Source organism: Pempheris klunzingeri, chromosome 20 (genome assembly GCF_042242105.1).
Source record: "Pempheris klunzingeri isolate RE-2024b chromosome 20, fPemKlu1.hap1, whole genome shotgun sequence".
NCBI classification, from domain to species: domain Eukaryota; kingdom Metazoa; phylum Chordata; class Actinopteri; order Acropomatiformes; family Pempheridae; genus Pempheris; species Pempheris klunzingeri.
The window spans coordinates 4,782,442-4,802,871 of NC_092031.1; the positions used below are offsets into that span (position 1 = coordinate 4,782,442).

General features: G+C 41.6%; 2 protein-coding genes across 3 annotated transcripts in view; both read left to right on the forward strand.

Moving 5' to 3' along the window:
* Positions 1–20,430, forward strand: part of mfsd13a (major facilitator superfamily domain containing 13A) — a 162,694-nt gene that overhangs the window by 116,888 nt on the left and 25,376 nt on the right. The window lies entirely within an intron of this gene.
* The window catches only part of tanc2b (tetratricopeptide repeat, ankyrin repeat and coiled-coil containing 2b), a 129,148-nt gene that overhangs the window by 18,466 nt on the left and 90,252 nt on the right, over positions 1–20,430 (forward strand). Inside the window, exon 3 of the mRNA XM_070851299.1 lies at positions 15,119–15,223. Within this exon, the coding sequence (XP_070707400.1) occupies positions 15,157–15,223 (67 nt within the window). The 5' untranslated portion in view covers positions 15,119–15,156. The remainder of the gene's footprint in view (positions 1–15,118; positions 15,224–20,430) is intronic.

Genomic DNA, 20,430 nt, shown 5'->3' on the forward strand with positions numbered 1-20,430 from the left:
TCCTAGTTAGTCAGGTTTAGAGCTGCAATTTAAGATTATTTTCATGAAAAATTCATCTGCCAATTCTTTTCTTGATTAATCGCTCAATCATTTTGTTTGTAAAATGACAATTACGATTTCCCACAGGCTGAAGTGACATATTCCAATAGCTTGTTTTGTCCAACCCAAAAACCAAAGACATTTAAAAAAAACTAGAGATAAAAAAAAGCTTGAAATGTAACGTGAACGATTAATGAAACATCAAAACAGTTTGTCCACTAATCAGCTAATCATTGTAGCTCCAGTCAGGTTGACAAGGTGTGCATTGAACTTTCAGTTCAGATCATTACGGGACGCTCCTCTCTGCTCTGTAATGAATACGAGTTTTGGAGGATTTGATATTAATTACATTTAAGCAGTAAGAACAAATGAATAGATAAAATAACATGGATGTTCACATGATGATGCTGCTGATGGTGATAAAATGGTCTTTGGTCTTGCTGACTGATTTGAGACGACACAGAAGAGACATTCAGACGCCTGTGATATTCACTTAGCCAAAGCTTATCACCTCAGTCACATCCATGACTTCTCAGACCACCCACATACACAGCAGACATACATGTGGTTGCCGCTGCCAATTATTTTGTGGACCAAGTGTCTGGCAGGGGCTCATTATGAGGGCGTTCTCTCCTGGGCAGCCTGCCGCTATAAAGTTCAGTAATGAAACCAAGCCTGAAGCCCACAACAAAACTTTCTTGGGGTCAAGATTACATGGTCACCTTGGATTCTGATCTTTAGTGGACATTAATGATAATTTGCAGAAAGGCAAATGTAAAAGAATACCACATCAGTTTGTGTTTTTACATGACAGTGTGATATGAACATTATCCATGATTACTGGTTTTGAGTGTAGCCAAAACAGATGGTGATGGTAATTTCTATCACCTGTAATTGACCTACAGTATAAACTCCACTGGCTACTGCGTTGCCTAAAATTAGCAGCTCTCACCTCTAATTAATTAAATATGCATGCTTGTTTATTAGTAGCTTGATCCAACTAGTTGACTTCTGGTTATTTCTCTGTTTGTGACTATTCGGTGTAGATAGTATGTGTGTGTAAGGCTGACGGTATTTGTTTTTTTTTATCTCAAGAGGGCAATAGCACCTAGCCTTTTTCTTTTGCTGATGTTGGCAAGGCCTGGCTCACCCTGCTAATGTGCATGGCATGACGCTTGATGAAGGGCAGCTCATCTGTTGGCCAGTGACCTTCAGCCAAAGGAACGAATGGAGATGATCTCGCGTGTATACATTTACATAATATCTCTGCATCCTCGGCTGATGGGTTTTTTTTACCGAACAAGGCGGAGAACTAGCCCGTATTTGACACGTAATCAGCTTCTATCTGATTGGCAGGTTTACATATCATCATTTTTGTGTGCGGGGACCCAGATGCACACACATACAGACATGTGCCCTCTTGAAGATGCATAGTGACTGCAGACATTATCACGCAGGAGAGGACGGAGTCGTCCTGCTAAGAACACACTGGCTGGTTTAGGTAAAATGAATGGGGACTAGACAGAATGAAAATGCCCTGTCATGTATGTATAGCTCATTAATTTTCTCAACACAGCCTCATCAACCCAACACTCTGGGTTACTCATAATAACACAAGACAAATAATTACAATGTGGCATGAAAACAATCATGATAAGTATCTCTTAATTAAAAGCCACTACAACGCATTGCTGCTAAATGAGACGCTTGATAACATCCTCAGACTATCACAATGCTTTCTTTCCAGATTTCTTACAAGCGCAGCTCATGGTATTACATGAGTGCGGCAGTGCAGCTCCATCACTGTGTGCCCGAGCTATGTGATTGACACATGGTGTGATGGTGGCTGAAATCTAAGAGACTTTTATTGGTGGTCATCAAATTGCCATCAGAGGTCAGTGGCCGCCTGACACGCTAATTGGGCCTCTGTTTCCCGTAGTCTTGTCTGTGCTTTCAATCAAACGTCAGTCCAGCCTGACAGCAATCTGGTGGGGAGCTGTTCTGGAAGAGCAAGTAATCTGAGATGTTTTCTCTTCTGCCCACGCTCCCTTCGCACTGTCTTCTCAGATCCAGATTCATAGTCACAAATAGCAACCCTGAAGGCATTATTGCCCTTGTGAGGCACCCTAATGTGTTCTTTTCTTTGTGGTATTGTATCACTGTCTCTGGAATTAATAGTAAGTCTGGATGAAAAAAAGCAAAGTACATTTCTAAATTTGGAGATATATGTTATATATATGGTATAATCTGAGGCACACATCCCATTTCTAGTGACAAAGCTGAAGTTAGTTGTACACCTAAACCCTTTTTTTTTCTTTCCCCAAGCAAAAGTGATTACATAAAAAAACAGTAGTACAGTGCATTCCTGGAACCTGTCAGCACCTCATTCTCACTGTTAGATTAAGTCGTTTGCAGCCTAAAGGTATACACATCTCCAGTAGACACTGTCTATGGATGACATGAAAGGAAATTAGAGAGGTGCTGCTAATTCACAGTGGACAATGAAGTTCTTCAGAGTGAATGTGAACATGACAGTGGTGTCCACGGCAATACGGGACTCGCAACAATTCGTAATTCACTGGGAAACAGATGAGTCTCCCATCTCAGTCAGTGCGCCTCTGCTTCATTTGTATCCATGCTCGTGTAATTCACAGGCTTATTTCCCCAGACATGAGCAAAATCCAGGCAGTTGTCAACAATCACTTTTGACAAGTGGACCTGTTTTTCTGTCTTCTTTATGAGAGGGCAGGCCCGCAGAAACTCATTTGGACTGCGCCATATGTCATTATGGGTACCCTTTTGACATACCTAAGCTATTCCTTCTCTCCGTCTTTCTCTCTGCCTGTTTGGATGGATGGCAATACCCTATTGATTTGTTCTGTTCTTGTCCTGTGGTTTTGAAACTATACCCACCCTCTGAATGTCTGATGACTCTCTGCCTATAACTTTGGGATACGCTGGGTCCATGGACTCCTTGTGGGTTTTCTTGACGTCACGGGCACTATCTGTAATGGCACAAATAGAAAGTATCAACACACTGACTCTTTGGGAGGAAATTTGATCCTCGTCTTCATGTTACTTTCACCTTCACCTATTTGACTGACAACTATTTCTGTGTCTATTGTCTTACACAGCAGTCAATGGAAAATGTAATACCTAGATAAAGAGGTAAGATATGAACAATATTAGCCAAATCTTCTTAGACCTTTTTCTTAGTTACCTAACCCTAACTCTACCTCAACCATAGTTTATTTTCCATAATCCACATTATCTTCACTTAACCTTAATCATTCTGTATCCATGTGCAGATGATATAGAGAGCATATGTTTTTAATGGCTGGCATTGGACATGAAAAACATGCTGGCATTGAATTTATTCTGGGTTTGTACAGATTTATGTAAGAAAAAAAATCTTACACTGTTCTATTTTCAAGCTGCAAGCAACCAAGTTGAAGCAGTTGAGCTTTGCAGTGATGGTTTGACTTCTGCTCTGCGATTTATTTCAGTGACAAATTTCAGTAGGAAAAGTTGGATATCATCCCATACAACTGCAGTGTCTTTACTCTAGTACTAGTTTGAGTTGATTTCAGATTAAGAGTTTTGTAACTCTTTCCAATTCATGAAGAAAACCAACCCAGGATTCCCCCTGTGGCTTCACTCCACTTAGAAGCCATGCTAAGCCTATCAACCACTCTGCTGCTCTTCATACACAATTGCCCCAGGCAAGGAAGTCCAACACTGTATCTGGCTCTGCTGCTCAGAGATACAAAGTTACTACAAGCCCTCTTCAGGCCTCCGGCTAATTGTTGTGTGGTCAAGAATTTTAAGTAAATGACTTTAACTTGGATACACACATTGGCATGAAATAAGAGCAAGTGGGAGATGGTGCTAGTTGGTTGTTTAGTGGCTCCCTTGAAGTGGCCAAATGAATCCATTTGGGTATCATCTGAGGGCTAGTTATGTCAGACAGACAGAACTGTCAGTGCAGAGGGAAGGAGAGGCAGCAGCTATAATTCTGTGTGAAACCAGCTTCAGGCTGGCACTGGATCCATGTGACAGCTGAGCCAGGACAAGATGTGTGGGGATGTTATGAGAAGTTATCACAGCCATTTTATGCTTCAATTTAGAGGGCCTATAAGAAAAACCATTCACACCTCTTTTCATTTTTTTTCCCTTTTACAACACTGAATTAAACAGGATGCAATTAGGATTATCTGGCGCTGACGATAAAAAGAAGTATCCTTGATTTAAATAAGGGGATTTGTTTTCCCCTTTTCATCCCCATTTTGGAGTGTCAGTTTGTCAGTTTCTGATTTTTTTTGGTAATAAACCTTACTTAGGAATAGGGAACATATACTATAAGCACTAAACTGAAAGTCTTAAAACTGAATTTTTAAGTCAAGGCTTCATAATTGGGTAATAAAATGGGACACAGCTCAAGGTCATAGTCATGTCAGCTGATGCTGTGTTTCAGTCATGCATTTTACCAAGCAGGTTTTGAGCTTAATAGTTAAAAAAAACATGACACTTGACACATGCCATGGGGCAGACGCCTGCTTTGCCGTGTTTGTAATCCAGCCTTGGTGCTATCTCAGGTAACACATGATATCACCAGCTACTTCTTTTCACCTGCCAGCGAGGAGATGCACCGGCAGGGCGTAACATACAGAAGCTTCATACTATCTCTCTCCCAGGTCCCACCGCCCTCTGTGCAGGTACCCTGACCATCCTGAAGGAGTCACCTCAGCAGGGACGAGGAAATGATCCCCAGCTAGCTTCCCACTGATGAAAACAATATGACAAGGTGTCAGGGATGAATACTTTTTTATAGACGTTGTAGTGATTTTAGAAACCTGTGTTGCATAGAACTTACCCTCATAGAGATCTTATTTATTTACCCAGTCACCCTATTGTGTTATGTAGGGTGATTATAGTGAGCAAAATCTGAGTCTGCATCTATCAAATGCCTCTTACACAGTGCACAAGAGGATCCTACTGAATAGAAGGACACAAGGAAATGCTATAGGAGCTCAGCCTATGTAATTCTAAGAATTTAATCTCAATGCCTGCCCAAACCACAGACATGTGCTGATTTTCAAATGCCTCCATCTCAATGCAAATGTGCACTTCTGCCAATGTTGATTACCTGCTGCTAGTGGCCTTCTGCAGAATGACCTTCCCTCCTCATGTCATGACTCTATTTGCCCCCTGAAGCTGCCTGTCAAACATCGAACCATTCTTTCTCCTGAAGCTCTGGTCTATTTGTTTGAACAGGATCAGAGCGCCAGGGGCATACAAATGGGATCCTCTGAGAGGATTTATGCAAAACAAAATTTTCTGTGTATTCTACACACTAGATGATGGGCACGTCGGTGTCATATGTCAGCAACGGAGATGAAAGGCTATTATTTAGATTAGGTTTAGATTCATCGTTTCATTAGTATAGCTCCTGGCACTTCTGCTCAGCGTGTCAATGCAGATGGTGCAGCAGCACTTCCAAACGGCCAGCAGGTGTAGCAGTGAGGTCTCTGAATGAAGAGACAGGATGAAGAAGGGGAGTGGAGGGAGGACTGGAAGCAGCAGTCAGTGGAATTAATCGAACTGTCTCGTTTAACCATCTTTCTCTCTGGGCAAATGCAGTATTTAACAGAGTGTTTGACCTTTCACATCATCATCTAGCTTCATTTTTAGAATGCTCCCTCGTGTTTTTAAACCTGTAAGAGTTATTGAGCGTAATGTTGTATCAGTGGAGCAGTCCCAAAACATCACAATTAGGAATGTACTGAGCAGCCCATTCCCCCTCCAGTATCTCTCTCTTCTTACGAGCTTTGTGGCAAGGCTCGGAGAGGTTTGCACTACACTTTCACTCATCCACACAGTCTTGTGTTATTGTTCCCAGCAGCATCCAAACAAGAGCTGGGGAGCATTAAAGTAGCACATTCACAACATATTAAAATCAGAGCTCGACTGCTGTTGTCATTTTCTTGTCTGCAGGGGAGAACACTTTTTCATTAATCACTGACAAATGCCTACTTCCGCCCTGTCTACCATTGAAGAGTTTACGAAGAAGACATGCAGATGAACTTTAAAAAACTGTGGCCATGCAGCTCTAAAAGAATAAACAGGTTTTGTGTGTTTAGATGATTTATTTCCTCCTCGGTCTGCTAGGAGAATTTTCTACACCTGCCTACATGGCTCACAGTGTTTCATCCCATTATTTGGTCCTGCCCAGACACCCACTAAAACAAACAGGGGAAAATAAAATGCAATGAATTATGTTCTCCTTCATTTGTCTCTCGTTGACTCTGATAAAGGTTGACATGCTATTTCAGTTGCTTCCTTTGAATAGATTGGAACGAGAGGGTGAGAGAGGTCTAAACTGGCTTAAACTGGGCATAGATTTGGTAATGAATCTGTGTGCCAGTTGGCCTGTGGAGGAAGACTTTTGTTTCCCCACAGGGAGAAGACACAACTAAAACACATAATAATTCACTTGGCTATATTTGGGCTGTGTCAGTGAGTTGAAGAAGAAACACATTAGCCTAAACCCAAATTTGCCTCAAGTGGTATGGGCTTAAGTAGCAAGGAGCAAGGAGGAGATACCAGCTTAGACCCACAACTTGTTGGCCCTATTCTGTATCTAATTACTTTGAAAGTTCAGCTGCACAGCATTGCCACATAGTTATATATATATTTATATATTCTATAGTATATGAATGTGTCACTTTGGGAACCTGAGACCGGTGCCAAATGTCGTCTTTGCTCTTAAGCTCTGAACTCTCAAGGCTCCATGTCACAGATGGCGTCCTGACATTAAGTCTCAGCTCATGTGTCAACGGAGAGTAGATGAGTAACTAGTTTCCACTTTGTGACAGCACCACACAATCTGAGCGATATTCTCCGCCACTAGAGATGCAAAGCAGGAGGAGTTATTTCAGGAGTCCAGGGCTCCTTTAGTGAAAAGCCCATTCATGTTCTGCATTGAAGATGTCAGGTGACTGACAGTTGGAACGAAACAAAACTCTCCTGGATGAATCGAATCAAAAGTCCGTGTACAGATGATTCAAGATTCAAGATGCTTATTGTCACTCCAGTTGTACCAGTACACTCTCACTCTTTTCTTTGGCTGAAGGATCGGTTACAGAAAGATGAACATAAAGAAAAAAGATCTCTTTCCTTGCTGTCATACTTTACTACCTCAGATTCAGAAAAGTCAACTACACCTAGAAAGCTTGGGTAAGAAACGTCTAGTCAATGAGCTTCAAATTGTGTAGCCGACACTTACAACGCCGAGCAGTGACTGAAGATGATCTATTCATCAGTGTGAATCATTTAATTTTTGTTTTTATCCCAGTTTCAAGGGCAAATCATTGTGAATTTAATACTTCTGTGATTTATACCTCCGACTGGCTTCTTGTCCATTGGGAAAGGACTGAAGCTCATGAGTATTGTAGTATTTAGAGCCACGAGAAAGGAAGCTGAAATAATTAGAATTGATCACCATAACATAAACCTACAGTATCATTTAATTACCCAGGCCACTCTCATGTTTGAACCTTGATATCTTTAAAACATTAATTTGAAATGGAAACTTTCAATTAAAAGTCCTATATTTTATAAGCGGTATCTTTCTTATACAGTACACATTTGTTTCATTTGACTTTTTGATATCGGCTATTATTTTTAATTGGATTACTCTCCCTTTCTCGGAAAAATGAAACTTTTATTCTTTGGTATGTGACACTATTCTTCAGTGTGATTCGAACATACCTTTTGTTCCATGTAGAACTAGTAATAAAAAGCTGAGGAGCTTTTAGATAGCAATCTCAGCCGAAACTGTCTCATCTGTGACTGATCATACCCTCATGTGGTGCGTCGTGATACAGATATCAGCACCTTGAGTGCAGGGGTATTAATCTAGATTAATAAATAATCTAGCGTGGGGCAGGAGTGAAACTTTGTTACCAGCATCCTTAAGTGGTTTCTGCATCGCCCTGTGCAGCTCACACCTTGTGAGCCAGGGCCTGACACTTCCCCTTATTGATATCAGTGTGATTTATGGAACTCTGCTCCCCTGACCATCCTCAAACTGGAGATGGGCATGTGATTTATCCCTGTCTAATGCTGCGGGGTGACTACTGCTGGCAAAAAAAAAAGGGAGGAGGCTGTGACTGAACAGGCTTCCAGCTTGAGCTGTGCTTTTCCTTTTGAGTGAGAACATTTTCTCTGCTGTGTTTAGAGATGCACCTCTGCAGCAGGATTTAGTTTTAATGAACAGGTCCATCTGCCACTCTGCTCACCTCACTCTTTCTCCCTGAGCCTTGAAAGCGAGACAGTGTGTAGAAACAAGTAGAGGAAATCAATGGATTGTGGATGACTCAGCTTCAATTATACTGCTGTTTCAAAATAAATATTCAGAAACAGTGCTTTCTCTGCTGCTGCTGCTGCTGCTGCTGCTGCTGCTGCTGCTCTTATTTGATTAAGGTCTGAAATTCATGTTTCGCTGTCAGACCAAGAGCCTGCTCCAAGAAACGTGTGTCCCTCAGGGCAGAGTCCATTTGTCATTCTCAAATTGTTGATGCTTCATTGTGCTTTGGCTGCTCTGGGATGTTCTTGCAACAGCAATATTGAGCTGCATCTCTTTCATGGGTGACTCCTAATTACCCGTTTCTTATCATTTTTTTATTTTATTTTTTTAAAGAAATTAGATTTTACCCCAAAATGTCCCTTGTGATTCACCTCGCTGAAAGATTAAATTTTGTCGGTGTGCACTAAAGAATTGCCCCGTACAAAAAAAAAGATAATTTCCTCCATCTTAATTTAAAACCTCCCTCTGCTTCATGACTGCTGTGCCTTCTGTGTTATAGGTAATCACAGTAAGAGCACTCCCGTGGGAAACGTGTGTCCTCTCTAATTCTATGATTGTGTCTGTACGATTTCCCCTCCGATGAGTCTTAATTTGAAGGCCAGGGGTAACATGAGATAAATCCTATTGGATGCCTTGCAACACTGGCCTTTGCCATCGCTGGCCCCAATAAAGGATACTTTATTGATTGTAAATAAGCTTTGTAATTAATGGAGGGTCGCAGCGGTTCTCAGTCCAGACTCCGACTCAGAGGGGGACGCCCGCACCTGCTGTCAGCTAGATTTCTTTTATGTTTTAAGATTTAGATGGGGCTCAGTGATTAAAAATTTAATTCATTCTACAGGAGGGAAGCGGTATGAGGAGACCTAACCTAATCCTCTAATATTCTCAGCACTATGCCATGACGAAGCAATTCTTCGAGCAAGGCTTATAGCTAAACCTACATATCTTAATGACTAAGGCTAGTAATGCAGTTTAAATGCAAGTTTAAAGCCTTTCACACAGGTATCTGTTTAGCTCAAATGCATATTTGAAACCTTGTTTTGGCGACTGTTAATTCAGCCTTTTGTGAGCCATGCTTACAAATGAACAAGCCTATGTCTGGTTTATTTTTCATCACAACAAACAAGTGTGCTGCTCTGGGTGACCAGAGCAGATGAAAGTGGCTCATCATGCATGGCTGGTGAATGTGCCTTTAAGTGGTTTTAACACACTGGAGGAGCATTATGCTGGAGCTGTGGAAGAGCCTGAGATGGGCTGCATCCGCTTACGCACATTATCTGTGAGAGCATGCTGCTTCTTGGCTTCCCTTCACAAAGGCCGGTACACAGGGTCAGAGAGAGTGGGAATGAGAGATGTGTGTGCTTACACCCTCAGATGAAACATTGCTTCAGCTGTGTATACGGGTACATTTTTGTGTGCGTGGCTGTCTCTCTATGGCGACCTGCGAGTCCGTATGTGTGTGCGCTTACTTGCCTACTCAGTATCCTGTCCTCTAAGATTTCATACATTGATTGCCTCCTCTAGAAACAGACAGCAACATCTCTCCCTATTTTCTGCTCTGGCAGTTAGTAAACTGCTATAGCCTTGCCTGGTTAGCTCTCTGCTATACATATGGAAATGGATTTATTGGGCTGGACTGTGAAGTCCTCTGTATTTCATCCCTAGTCCTTTCAGCTGCACTGTGGAGAACTGACACGAAGCTATAATATGTACTTACTGAGTCATGGCTTTTTAAGATTTTGATTTAGTATTGTAATCACAGAATGCCTTCTGGCCTGCAGGCTAACCGGACCAGACATAATAAGCTGCTGCTGCTGCTGAGGTTGAGGTGAAGTTGCGGTGAGTTGCACCGATACTTGCGTAGATGCCCCTGTGCAGCCTTTGCTGTACCTTTGGGGATGAGCATGCATGCCAATAGCTCTGACCCACTGCCACCTTACACTCTCTTACTGCTGTCTACATCTTGTCACGGGAAAAGGCACATGATTCATACCAATGAGTGGATTTCAGACAAAGGGGAGGGCTTGTGTCGTTCTACATGATAAAATCACTCCCTATTACTGGAGTGTTTATTTAAGCTTAGGGACAATAGCATCTCAACAACAATTTGAGATGAGATTTGCAGGGTTGAGCCATGTTATTGGAATGGTAATTAATTATTTGCTGATGATAATTAACAATGTGAAAATAACTGCTAGTAAATAAGCTTGGATTGTAAAAAATCTATCCCAGTCAGCCCACATCACGATGCTACCATCCATGGCATGTGTCACTGCTCAGCCACCTTGAACTAGCACTGCTGTTTTTGATGTGACTAATGCTTTTCATCTGTCCCTCTGGTAGGTGTAAGGATCACTTGTGTAACTGTATCATAAAGCAGCTGTAATGACTGCTGTGATCAAGCAAGCTGTTAACTACTTCTCTCCCTTTCCCACAGCTGAAGGTTGCCAGTTAATCCAATTAATGCTGACTGTACAGCTAAGACCGCTACCGCAGGTCATACAGATGCATTAATAGCCAATAAAATTGCAAAGGTGAGGTAAAATGAAGGGGAAAGGGAGTAAAATATTCTTAGAAAAGAGTCAAGCAGGTAATCGAAGCCTCCATTTGGAAGAGGCTACATATTAAGGTTTGTGTCAGCCGGTAATGTTAGTGCTACATACTCCGTTATTTCCAGTCATTTACCGTTTGGCTTAACAAGACCAAATGGCAAACCATTATTTCTCAATGTTAGTTATTTATTCCAGTATCGTACGATCACTGTCATGCTCGACACTAGCAAACGTTGGATGTTACGACCCAACTCTCCAGGGGAAAGGGAAGCGACATAAAACCACATGGATTCGGTAAAATAAAGGTATTTATTGCATGGATTGGTCATCAGGTATCTGAAGTGTACAAATAACAACACAGCAGAAAGATCCTGAGGGTACTTCTTAAATCTAACAAATAAAAACAACCAAAATAATATCTTTATATATATCTAATATCTAATATCTAACCCGGCCCAGTCCCCAGGTAATTGAGCAGTATCACATCAAAACAACAGTCTAATCCATACAGCTCTTTAACACTTATCAAATATAGACACATCTGCAGACACGGTGCCAAATCACAGCCGCACCCACCAACAACGTGGCTGAGAATAAATGGCTCATCTGACGAAATTGCATCCTCTGGATTGGAGGGCTGGAGCGAAACACTGGAAAGAAATTGCCACATGGGGCGGGCACCAGCCGAGGCCTAACATGGGAACACAAGGAAATTAACTCGTAGCATTTGCAGGATAATATTTCATCAGCAAACCTTTTGTTGAGAAGAGTCTAGCGGCCATGATTTTGCTTTGTTCTGTAATTATAAAACATCACATTACAATTTTTGCCCTTTGTGGCACTTGTAATTTAGCAAAATGGCAAAATTCACTAAATTAGAGAAGTGTCATGTCTTTTGTGGATGTGTTTGCCTGTAGCATCATGTATCAGTTAACTCACTGCCTCAGCTCAGTTTCCAAGACAATCATATCAGGTGCTGATAACACATTTCTAATAGACAGCCCTGTAGGAGGCTCTTCATACAATTTCAGATACTGTTAGGGTTCCTTTACTTCACCAGAGAATAGTTGCATCAGGATCTGTGGAAAATGTTACAGAGAGAAATGTCAGTCTTTCCTCGAGGACCCACTGATTCACATCAGGGCTCATTTTTTATTTAGGGGAACCTGTCACAGTGGCTGGGTGACAGTGCACTGCTTGGCAAATTAGGTCAGAAATATTCATATTTATTGTCGGTGATCCCTCAGAATCAGAGCAGTTTGAGAAGTGTTTTTATGAGCTGTGGGATTATTAGCCCCTGTGATCCAAAATGAATTGGTAGGTCTGAGTCTCCATCAAAAGATAAAGCCCTAAAAATGCTACATCATTCATTTGCATTGGTCTTGATAGGGACATTTACTTGTACTGTTAATGGCTGGGGAGAAGGAGAATAGCTGACATCAGACATCAGGATCCTCATTTACTGCCACTGATACCCTGCAGTTATTTCTCTAGTCAGTCATTTGCAAGATAGATATTTATTTATTGGAACAATGGTCATAAATTGGACAGAAATTTAAATACCCCATTAATAGTAGCAATGATACAGAATGTACTTTAGTCTGAACAGCACAGATTTCACTCAGTATTGTTCTAAAACAGTTCATTCATCATATTTTGACAGCTATGTTGTGGTTAGGCAGAGATTAGACTGCAGGATATGAGCCTGATAATGGCTTCACCCGACAGATGTGGGGCATCCTGATCCAAAATGAGTGTCTGTCCCGCCAGACACTCATTTTGTTTTAACCTGTGTGGAGTGTCATAGTGGAAGACGATCAGCGCAGCGGTTGGGACGCCTCTTGACATCCTGACAAAAAGACTTGTGTGTCGGGATTTTTTTTCTCCTCTCATCTGGTTTAACAACTTCCGTGATGTTGTATTTAATCTCAGTGAAGCGGCAGTTGTGAAAGACGGCAGGAGATGATTGGCCGGTGGTGCAACGTGTAGTCTGCCATGACTCTCGGCCAAGTCACGGCAAGAATTTATGACTCTCTCGCTAATCTGACACCATGAGCACTGACTAAATTCTACTCTTGTAAAGGGAGGCATACTACATCTAACATCACACGGCTGGATTCTCTCTGCTTTCCTTCCTTTGAATCAACATTTTGCAAAAAGGAATAATTAAATCGTTTTCCATCAATTTTTTTTTTTTAACTGAATGGTTACTAATGGAAAAAGATCAGAGTGTCACCACTCACCTTCTTTCAAAACAAACAACAGATACAGGTGGAGTCATCTCCAAAAAGCTTCCAAAGTGATTTAAGGCTGGGTGTGACTCTGGTCTCATCATGCCAGCTACTGTAGCGCCCCTCAATTTCTCCTGGTGTGTTTGTTGTTGTTCAAATTGACTTCTCTCTCAGTTCTCTCTCTTTTTCTCTGCACTTGAGCTAAACTCCAAATTGGCAGCTGCCAGGACTGCACTCGGATTTTCAGTCTTGTTCAGACGTCCTGTAGACAATTTAATTCTTCAAAAGGCCAGCCAGACATCAAAAATGTTTAAGAAATGTTGTCATGGGTTGGAGTTCAAAAATTCATCCTCATCACAATTTAGGATCGGCTAATCCTGTTTTACATTATAGCCAAGTGTCTTAGACCTGCTCCTTCTAGTGTGGAGAAACCATTAGTCTATTTAGGCTTAAATTATTAAGTGCTACTTAAGATTATTACATTTTAATACTCTCAAAAATCAAAAAAGGAGAAAAAAACATAACCAGAAAAGATGGAGATGGATGTTTTATGGCTCAGTTTCATCCCACCTGACTATAATATCATGTGTTGCCTCATTGTCATCGCCATTTCCCCAGTGTCCCTCATAGTATCTGCCGTATTATGATCCTGGAAGCCTTTTAGACCTCTCTCAAGGTCAGGGGGGGATTGTGAAAAACATTGGTTAAGCAGGGTTTGGGGAGGAGGGAGGAGGGCTTTTTGAGAGCTTTTCCGTGTTCTTTTTGAGGTTTTTTTTTTTTAATTGTTTGGGTCCAAAGCTGGCTCCTCAGCTGGAGCTCGTCTGTGGGGCTTTGCTTAGTCACTCCCACCTAATGGAGAACATCTGCTGCCATGCTTTTTACTACTCACAGCAGAGATATGTGTGTCTGTACAAAGGGGGGGTGAGAGGGGTTACTGAAGGGAGGAATTAACGGGATTGAGCAAACTGCAGTTAAGAAATTAAAGCAGCCTTATGGTGTGCGGTGTCATCTGTCGGCTATGGAACCCCTTTTTAGCCCAGTGCATCGTTGATATAATCTTTGCCAAACTGTTCCACTTACTTTATATTAGACTGGACTGGTTCTTCTGAAGGTGAGGCAAAAATTTGCTTCATCTTGCTGGCACAGTGTTTTTGTAGTCCACAGCCAATGTAATCAGCCCATTAGCGGCAGTAAATGCACGTTTGTCTGCGTCCACTCACGTCTTTTCATCGCCCCTAAAACTCACTTTGCCTGCATTGTGAAGACATTTTAAGTTGGATTATATGAAACCATTCAGGCGCTGCTGTAGTGCTGGTGTGGTGTTGTATGATGGACATTGCTTTTTTGATACCGCTCCAGCTTTATATCAGTGTGTGTGCATATAGATATTGATCCATGGATTTGATGTAAGTGGATGTCTTGCATCCTTCTACCTTTTTTCATCATGCAGATACTTTTGATGGAAGCTTTTTGGATGGATGGTTTAAATAATACATAACTAACCCACTTAAACCCACTATTGATAACAAGTATATGATCAGCAGGTAGAGTGATTCAACCATTAACTGCAGGTTGTCGACCACACTATGAAGTTGTTGTATTTCCTTGTATTATATCCTAATTATAAGGAAGCCTTTGATGTTGCACTATGAAGGCTTACATGTAAGAGTATAAGAGAACACATGTAAGACATTTCCCCCATATCAGTGATTTCTGACACATAACTCCCATTAATGTCTTTTGAAGGTTCTTGTTTCTCTCCTGTTGTGTCAGTCTAGCTTTACTGTGTTTCACCGATATCTCCAATAATGTGTTCATCTGCGGAGTTGTATTGTTAACGATGTCAGTTAGATCTCACAGCTGACAGTTGGTCGTGCTGCAAGTGCTCCCAGAAATATTAATATTATTATCTTTTCTTGCCCCAACAGATTTTTCTGTAGTCTGGTCCAGGGCATCTGCTGCAGTCATGTTTAGGAACAGCTTGAAGATGTTGCTGACGGGAGGGAAGGCCAACCGCAAGAGTCGCAGCAGTGGTGAGTGTGTCTTGTGATGCCAGCCACAAACAATGACGCATCTGCCTGTCAGCACACAGAAGGTGGTCACTTGTTCTGTCGGTGTATTTTAGGAAGCAGGAACCGGCAGCTCAGAAGATAAACTGTATTTTGGTTCCTAAGGAGTAACTTGTGACCTCTGAAGACCCCTTGAAACCTGTTTTCTTCTTAAAAAAAGATCCACACCAACTCAATATTTCGGCTGCTCAAGTAACTTTACTTCCTGTTGTGAGAACCTAACACCAGTTTTCCACTGGTGCTTCAAACACGCTCTGGTCAGGCAATGTCATAGTGTGTCACTGTGAGGAGTTTTGTATCCATTATACATTTGCAGCAGCTGATTTCTGAGCCGCCCTTCATTCTTTAGCCTTGCTTGGAAACACGGCGATGATCCGACAGTTTCCAGCTCAACCAAGCTTTACCTCAGTTCAGCAGTGTTGTAGCTCCTGTTTGATGTTGGTTACACTTTTGTTTTGTCGCTGGAGGTTTGAGGTTTGACTCTCACTGTTAAATGATCGCTTTCCTTTGCGGTGCCATCAGAGCTGTTCTAAAAGCACAGCGTTAAACTACTTGTACAGCAAACTCAATAGTTCCTGCGGTTGTTTTCACAGTAAAAGCTTCACACTAGAGAACCACTTTTCGCAGGATGGGTGAACCTCAAACCTCCGAACAGATCAAGTTTTCAAGGTCAAGTCCTACATTGTTGTTCTCGTTGTAAAACATGGTTTTACCACACGTACTAGGGTGTAGATATCTGGCCTAAAGCACCGGGAATCTGCAGTCTTTTACAAATTGTATTTACAGACGTCTTGAATATTTTATCTATCCATTAGCATTGTTAGATTTGTAGTTTTTGTCAGGATATAAACCAAAGTGTGATTGTTGCAACAGTGCCTGAGGCTGTCGGCTCAATGGGCCAGTGTTTTGTTGTTTTATTTGGTTAATCAGTCCGTCCATTTTCTGCTACTTATTTGGGTCTGTGTCATGGTAATTAATTGATTGTATTACTAGGGATTTTAGTCATATACAGCTGGGAATTACAGCACATATATTTGATATAAATATCAATAAATTCATGTACTTGATGAATAATTGTAGGCTTTTATATCCCTACTAGCTTTCTGTCCCTACAGTTTGACCAGTATGATCAATTATTAAATTTAATTTTGTGTGGTATTAAAAGGCCTTAAAAAGTCTCAGCTTTAGTTTTGTGAACACCGCACAAACCCTGCGTGCAGACTTCTCATCATTCACCGCTACACATTGCAGACAGTTAAATCAAAGCCAATTCTCTGTGTGTTTCACAGATCAGCCCACACATCCCTTTTCCCCTCAGTCAGGTGAAACGACTATTAAAACGCAGTAGCCATGTTACTCCAAAGTCCTTGGTAAAGCCACATGAAACCTTTTGTTCCTGCACATTACGCATTACTGTCACTCAATTCCTATAAAGCTCTGACTCAGACGAGCGCGGTCTTTGATGTGGTAGATAATCCTAGCCAAAAGCAACACTTGGGAGAGCTTGGAGCGTTCATTTTGTAACAGTACAGTCACTCTTATTGGAATCTAATAAGTTTTGGGTTATTGCCAAGGCAATGCAACAACCTCCTCTCTCTTAACTGTCTCCCCAGGATATGGTCTTTATTATGGTATGAAAATTTGCCTTCTAAGGGCTTTCGTCCAGCCAAAAACTTGATTTGCACAGAATACATTTTTATAAAGGCTGAAATATCCCACAGTTTCTTATGTCACCGTCTCTTCTCATGACTCCACTACTTCAGTGAATGTGTTTTTGGGAGGATGAGCTGTGGTGTACTGATACAACGAAATGAACCAAATATCCCAGTAAATGTTTGATTATCATTTATCATCATTTGAAAAGATGTTTTGCATGAAATTCAGTGTGTGTCACTTTACTGGTTGTCATATCATGGCATTTAATGGCTTGGCTTGTGTTATGTAATCAATTCTCTCTAGACTTCAGGAGGCCAGGCTTCATTTTAGGGCGAAAACATCCCTCATTTGACATTTGTCTTTGTGGTTGTTATCAATCTTTCTCAATTTAAAGCCCATTTTCCTCCTCATGGAGAACAGGTCATCTACAATGGTCTTGTTATCTAACAACTGCTGACTATTTCCAAGGATGCTCATGAGCTGGTCAGACCCAGAGCCTTGCTGAATAAAACTTGATGCTCTAAAGCTTTCAATTTTTTATTCTGAAATCACACAGCTGGCATGTACTTCATAAACCTTTGGGCGAATTATGACAAAAAGATGTTCTAAATGTGTTCAACTGGGGCTGCAATAATCAAAACGACACTCTTAGATGCTGTCTTGACTGCTTCAGAAGTAATTCATATATATACAGTATACACACAGCGTGTCTTTTGATTCAGTCACTTATGTTGTGATGTCCTTCACTGCAAGGTTTCTAAGCTGAGTTGAATTTGCAGCCAACCAAGCCTACCTCCTCTCTGCCGTCACTGTGTTTATGTATTTATATGTGAAGTGGAGAGGTGACCAAGCAGCAGTGCGTGACTGGAGTACCCTCCAGTGTTTTCATATCTGTTGCTGTCACTTTGCAGGGAATCCACTCCTCCCAGCAGGCACGTGCTGATCTTACAATCTGACTCCTCCACTGAAACATCTGTATCCCACAGTTTCATCCAGTTTATAGGCCATATGTGCACGCTTGAATAGACAGAAACGCACAGACGCTGCCACCACTGCCACTTTTAACCATTATTTAAAATCATAATTTACACTCATTAAAGCATTTAGGAGGCTGAGGCTCAGGAACACTGTATATGTTGTCTCTTAACTGCTGTCCCAGCTTTCCAAGGACATTTAGAGGACTGGTTTTAACAACCCTGACTTATCAGCTCATCACAGACAGGGAGCGCTAGAAATCCACATCCCTCTCCTGCTACTGTGGGAGGAGCGCTGGGCTCAAAGAGAGGACTTGTCACTCTTTAAAGCCTGCCCCCTATATGCAGATATACTGGCTGCCTAAATTGGTCTTTGGTTCAAAATGCGAGATAGTGAGATTAGATGATCGTCCTCTGTGTTTGAAGCCGTTTCAAGTGCGTTTCTGGCTCTAGGAATGCCAGAGCTCTGAAGGGGAATACACCCGCTAATCTGAAGACAACTGATAAGCCAGCTCTCCCTTGATCTGCACCGGAGAAATTGTGTGAGCCAAGTTGCTAAGCTGGTGAATGATGTTTTTTAAATTGAATAACACAGATTAGTTGCTCTGATTGTGATGATTCTGAGTTGTATAAATCTCTATTGCGACACATTCAGGGAATAGGGCGTTATCTCTCTGGAAACTATATTATGTAGCCTGCTCTGTCCTTTCTCTTATATTTAAGAACAGAACATAGTAATAGGCTAATAATAGGCTATTAAGACATTGCTCCACTGTTTTGTCCCATGTGACACATTCTTACACCTTCAGTTTGGTTCATATAGTCTCAACGGAGGGAAAAACAACAAACCAAGCACTGTCAAACCTTAAGTCATATGGGCTGACAGCTCATTAATTGGACAATTTCTAGCAACTGTCATCCTTCATCATCATCGCTACATGGATCCACATGGGGTCATTTTACTGATCCTTATGTTTTACTATCATGATCATCACTAGTTGAGTCAGTCTGTAACTTGCTGCCATTTCTCTCAGCCCATCCACTCTGTGATTAATCGGGCGCTTTTCAAGATCTGAGGGGGAATGTTTACTTGAGAGCACGTATAATCTCACACCCTGAGATCTCGGCTGTTTAAACAAAAAGGAAAATGTCTTGCAGTTATAGTAGCGGCAGTGTTTAGATATCAGATACGCTCTGAGTTTTCCCGCCAAGACACGGATCAGACTTCAACCAGTGAGTGAATGTAAGGCTTTCTTTGTGACAGAGCGGCCCAGTGCTACTGTTGCCTGCGGCAGTTTCGTGCCGTAGTTGGTTCACCCGTCTGGAGAACCAAAATGTGATTGAGAAGGAAAATGTCCCCTCATGGTCTCAGATATTACACTGTGCTGTAGATTTTCAAGCTGGAAAGTGTAGGGGGTGTTTATTTCATTTTTGTGGTGTTATGGGTACAATTCTGACTGCCATCTCCTTCTTGTTCCCATCAGTGTGACTAGACTTGGAACAAAGTCAACTGGCTGACACTGCAATTACAGTTTATGGCATTGCCTGATTGGAAAATTAGAAATGAGGTTGAAAGATTGGGGGTGCCTGGACAGGGAGCTGTTGCATGACTAATAAGCACTGAGAGAGATGGCATGACAGGTGAGCAGGCCAGATGTAGTTTATGCACATCTGCACAGGCTCACAAAAGGAGTTGAAATTAATTTAGTTTAAAAGCTTTGCTCACCTGAAAGTGGAGTAAAATACGCCAGTGCAGCATCATGTACAGTTTACTGCACCTCATGTTTTATTTACATCCTCTGGTGCTCACAAAGAAGTCATGAAAAAAAATGACTGATCATAAACATTATTAATCCAGACTGCAACTGGACCTCATATGTCATAAATAGGGACAAAGAGAGGCGTCTTGATAATATGGGACTCTGTTGTCGCTGCATTTCACTCATTTTTATTTGGGGATCTGATAAAATACAGATTAGGGCCCACTTTCCTCACACCAGCGTTGGCTCCTTTTCATTTTTTGGATGGATCAGGAAAATCCACGACCCAATCGAACAGAACAGGTAAATTCACCGGAGTTCGATTGAACCAAACCAAAGATGTTAGGTTTGAAAGTAACTTAGGTCTATGTACAGTATAATCTGTTTGATATGAAGCATGCACATACTGTAGCTACCACAATGTGTACTTGTGTATGTTCAACGAGATGCAATCCACTGGATTCTCTTTTCAAGTTGTTCAGTTGTTTTTACAGAGGATGCTAGCTGTGTAAAGCATTCACTAAGGAACTGATGCACTAACTTCACACACCTTTTTTTTTCATTTTAAGTAAAAGGTAAAAAGCCCTGCTGAAAACCCACACAGGCAGGTCCTCTCCCTTTCTGCCTGGGTTTTCTCCGGGCGCTCAGGCTTCCTTTTTCAGTCCAGAGAAATGCAGATTAGGTTAATTGGCAACTCTAAATTGCCCGTAGGTGCGAATGTGAGTGTGAATTGTCGTCAGTCTCTATTTGTCAGCTCTGTGATTGACTGGCAACCTGTCCA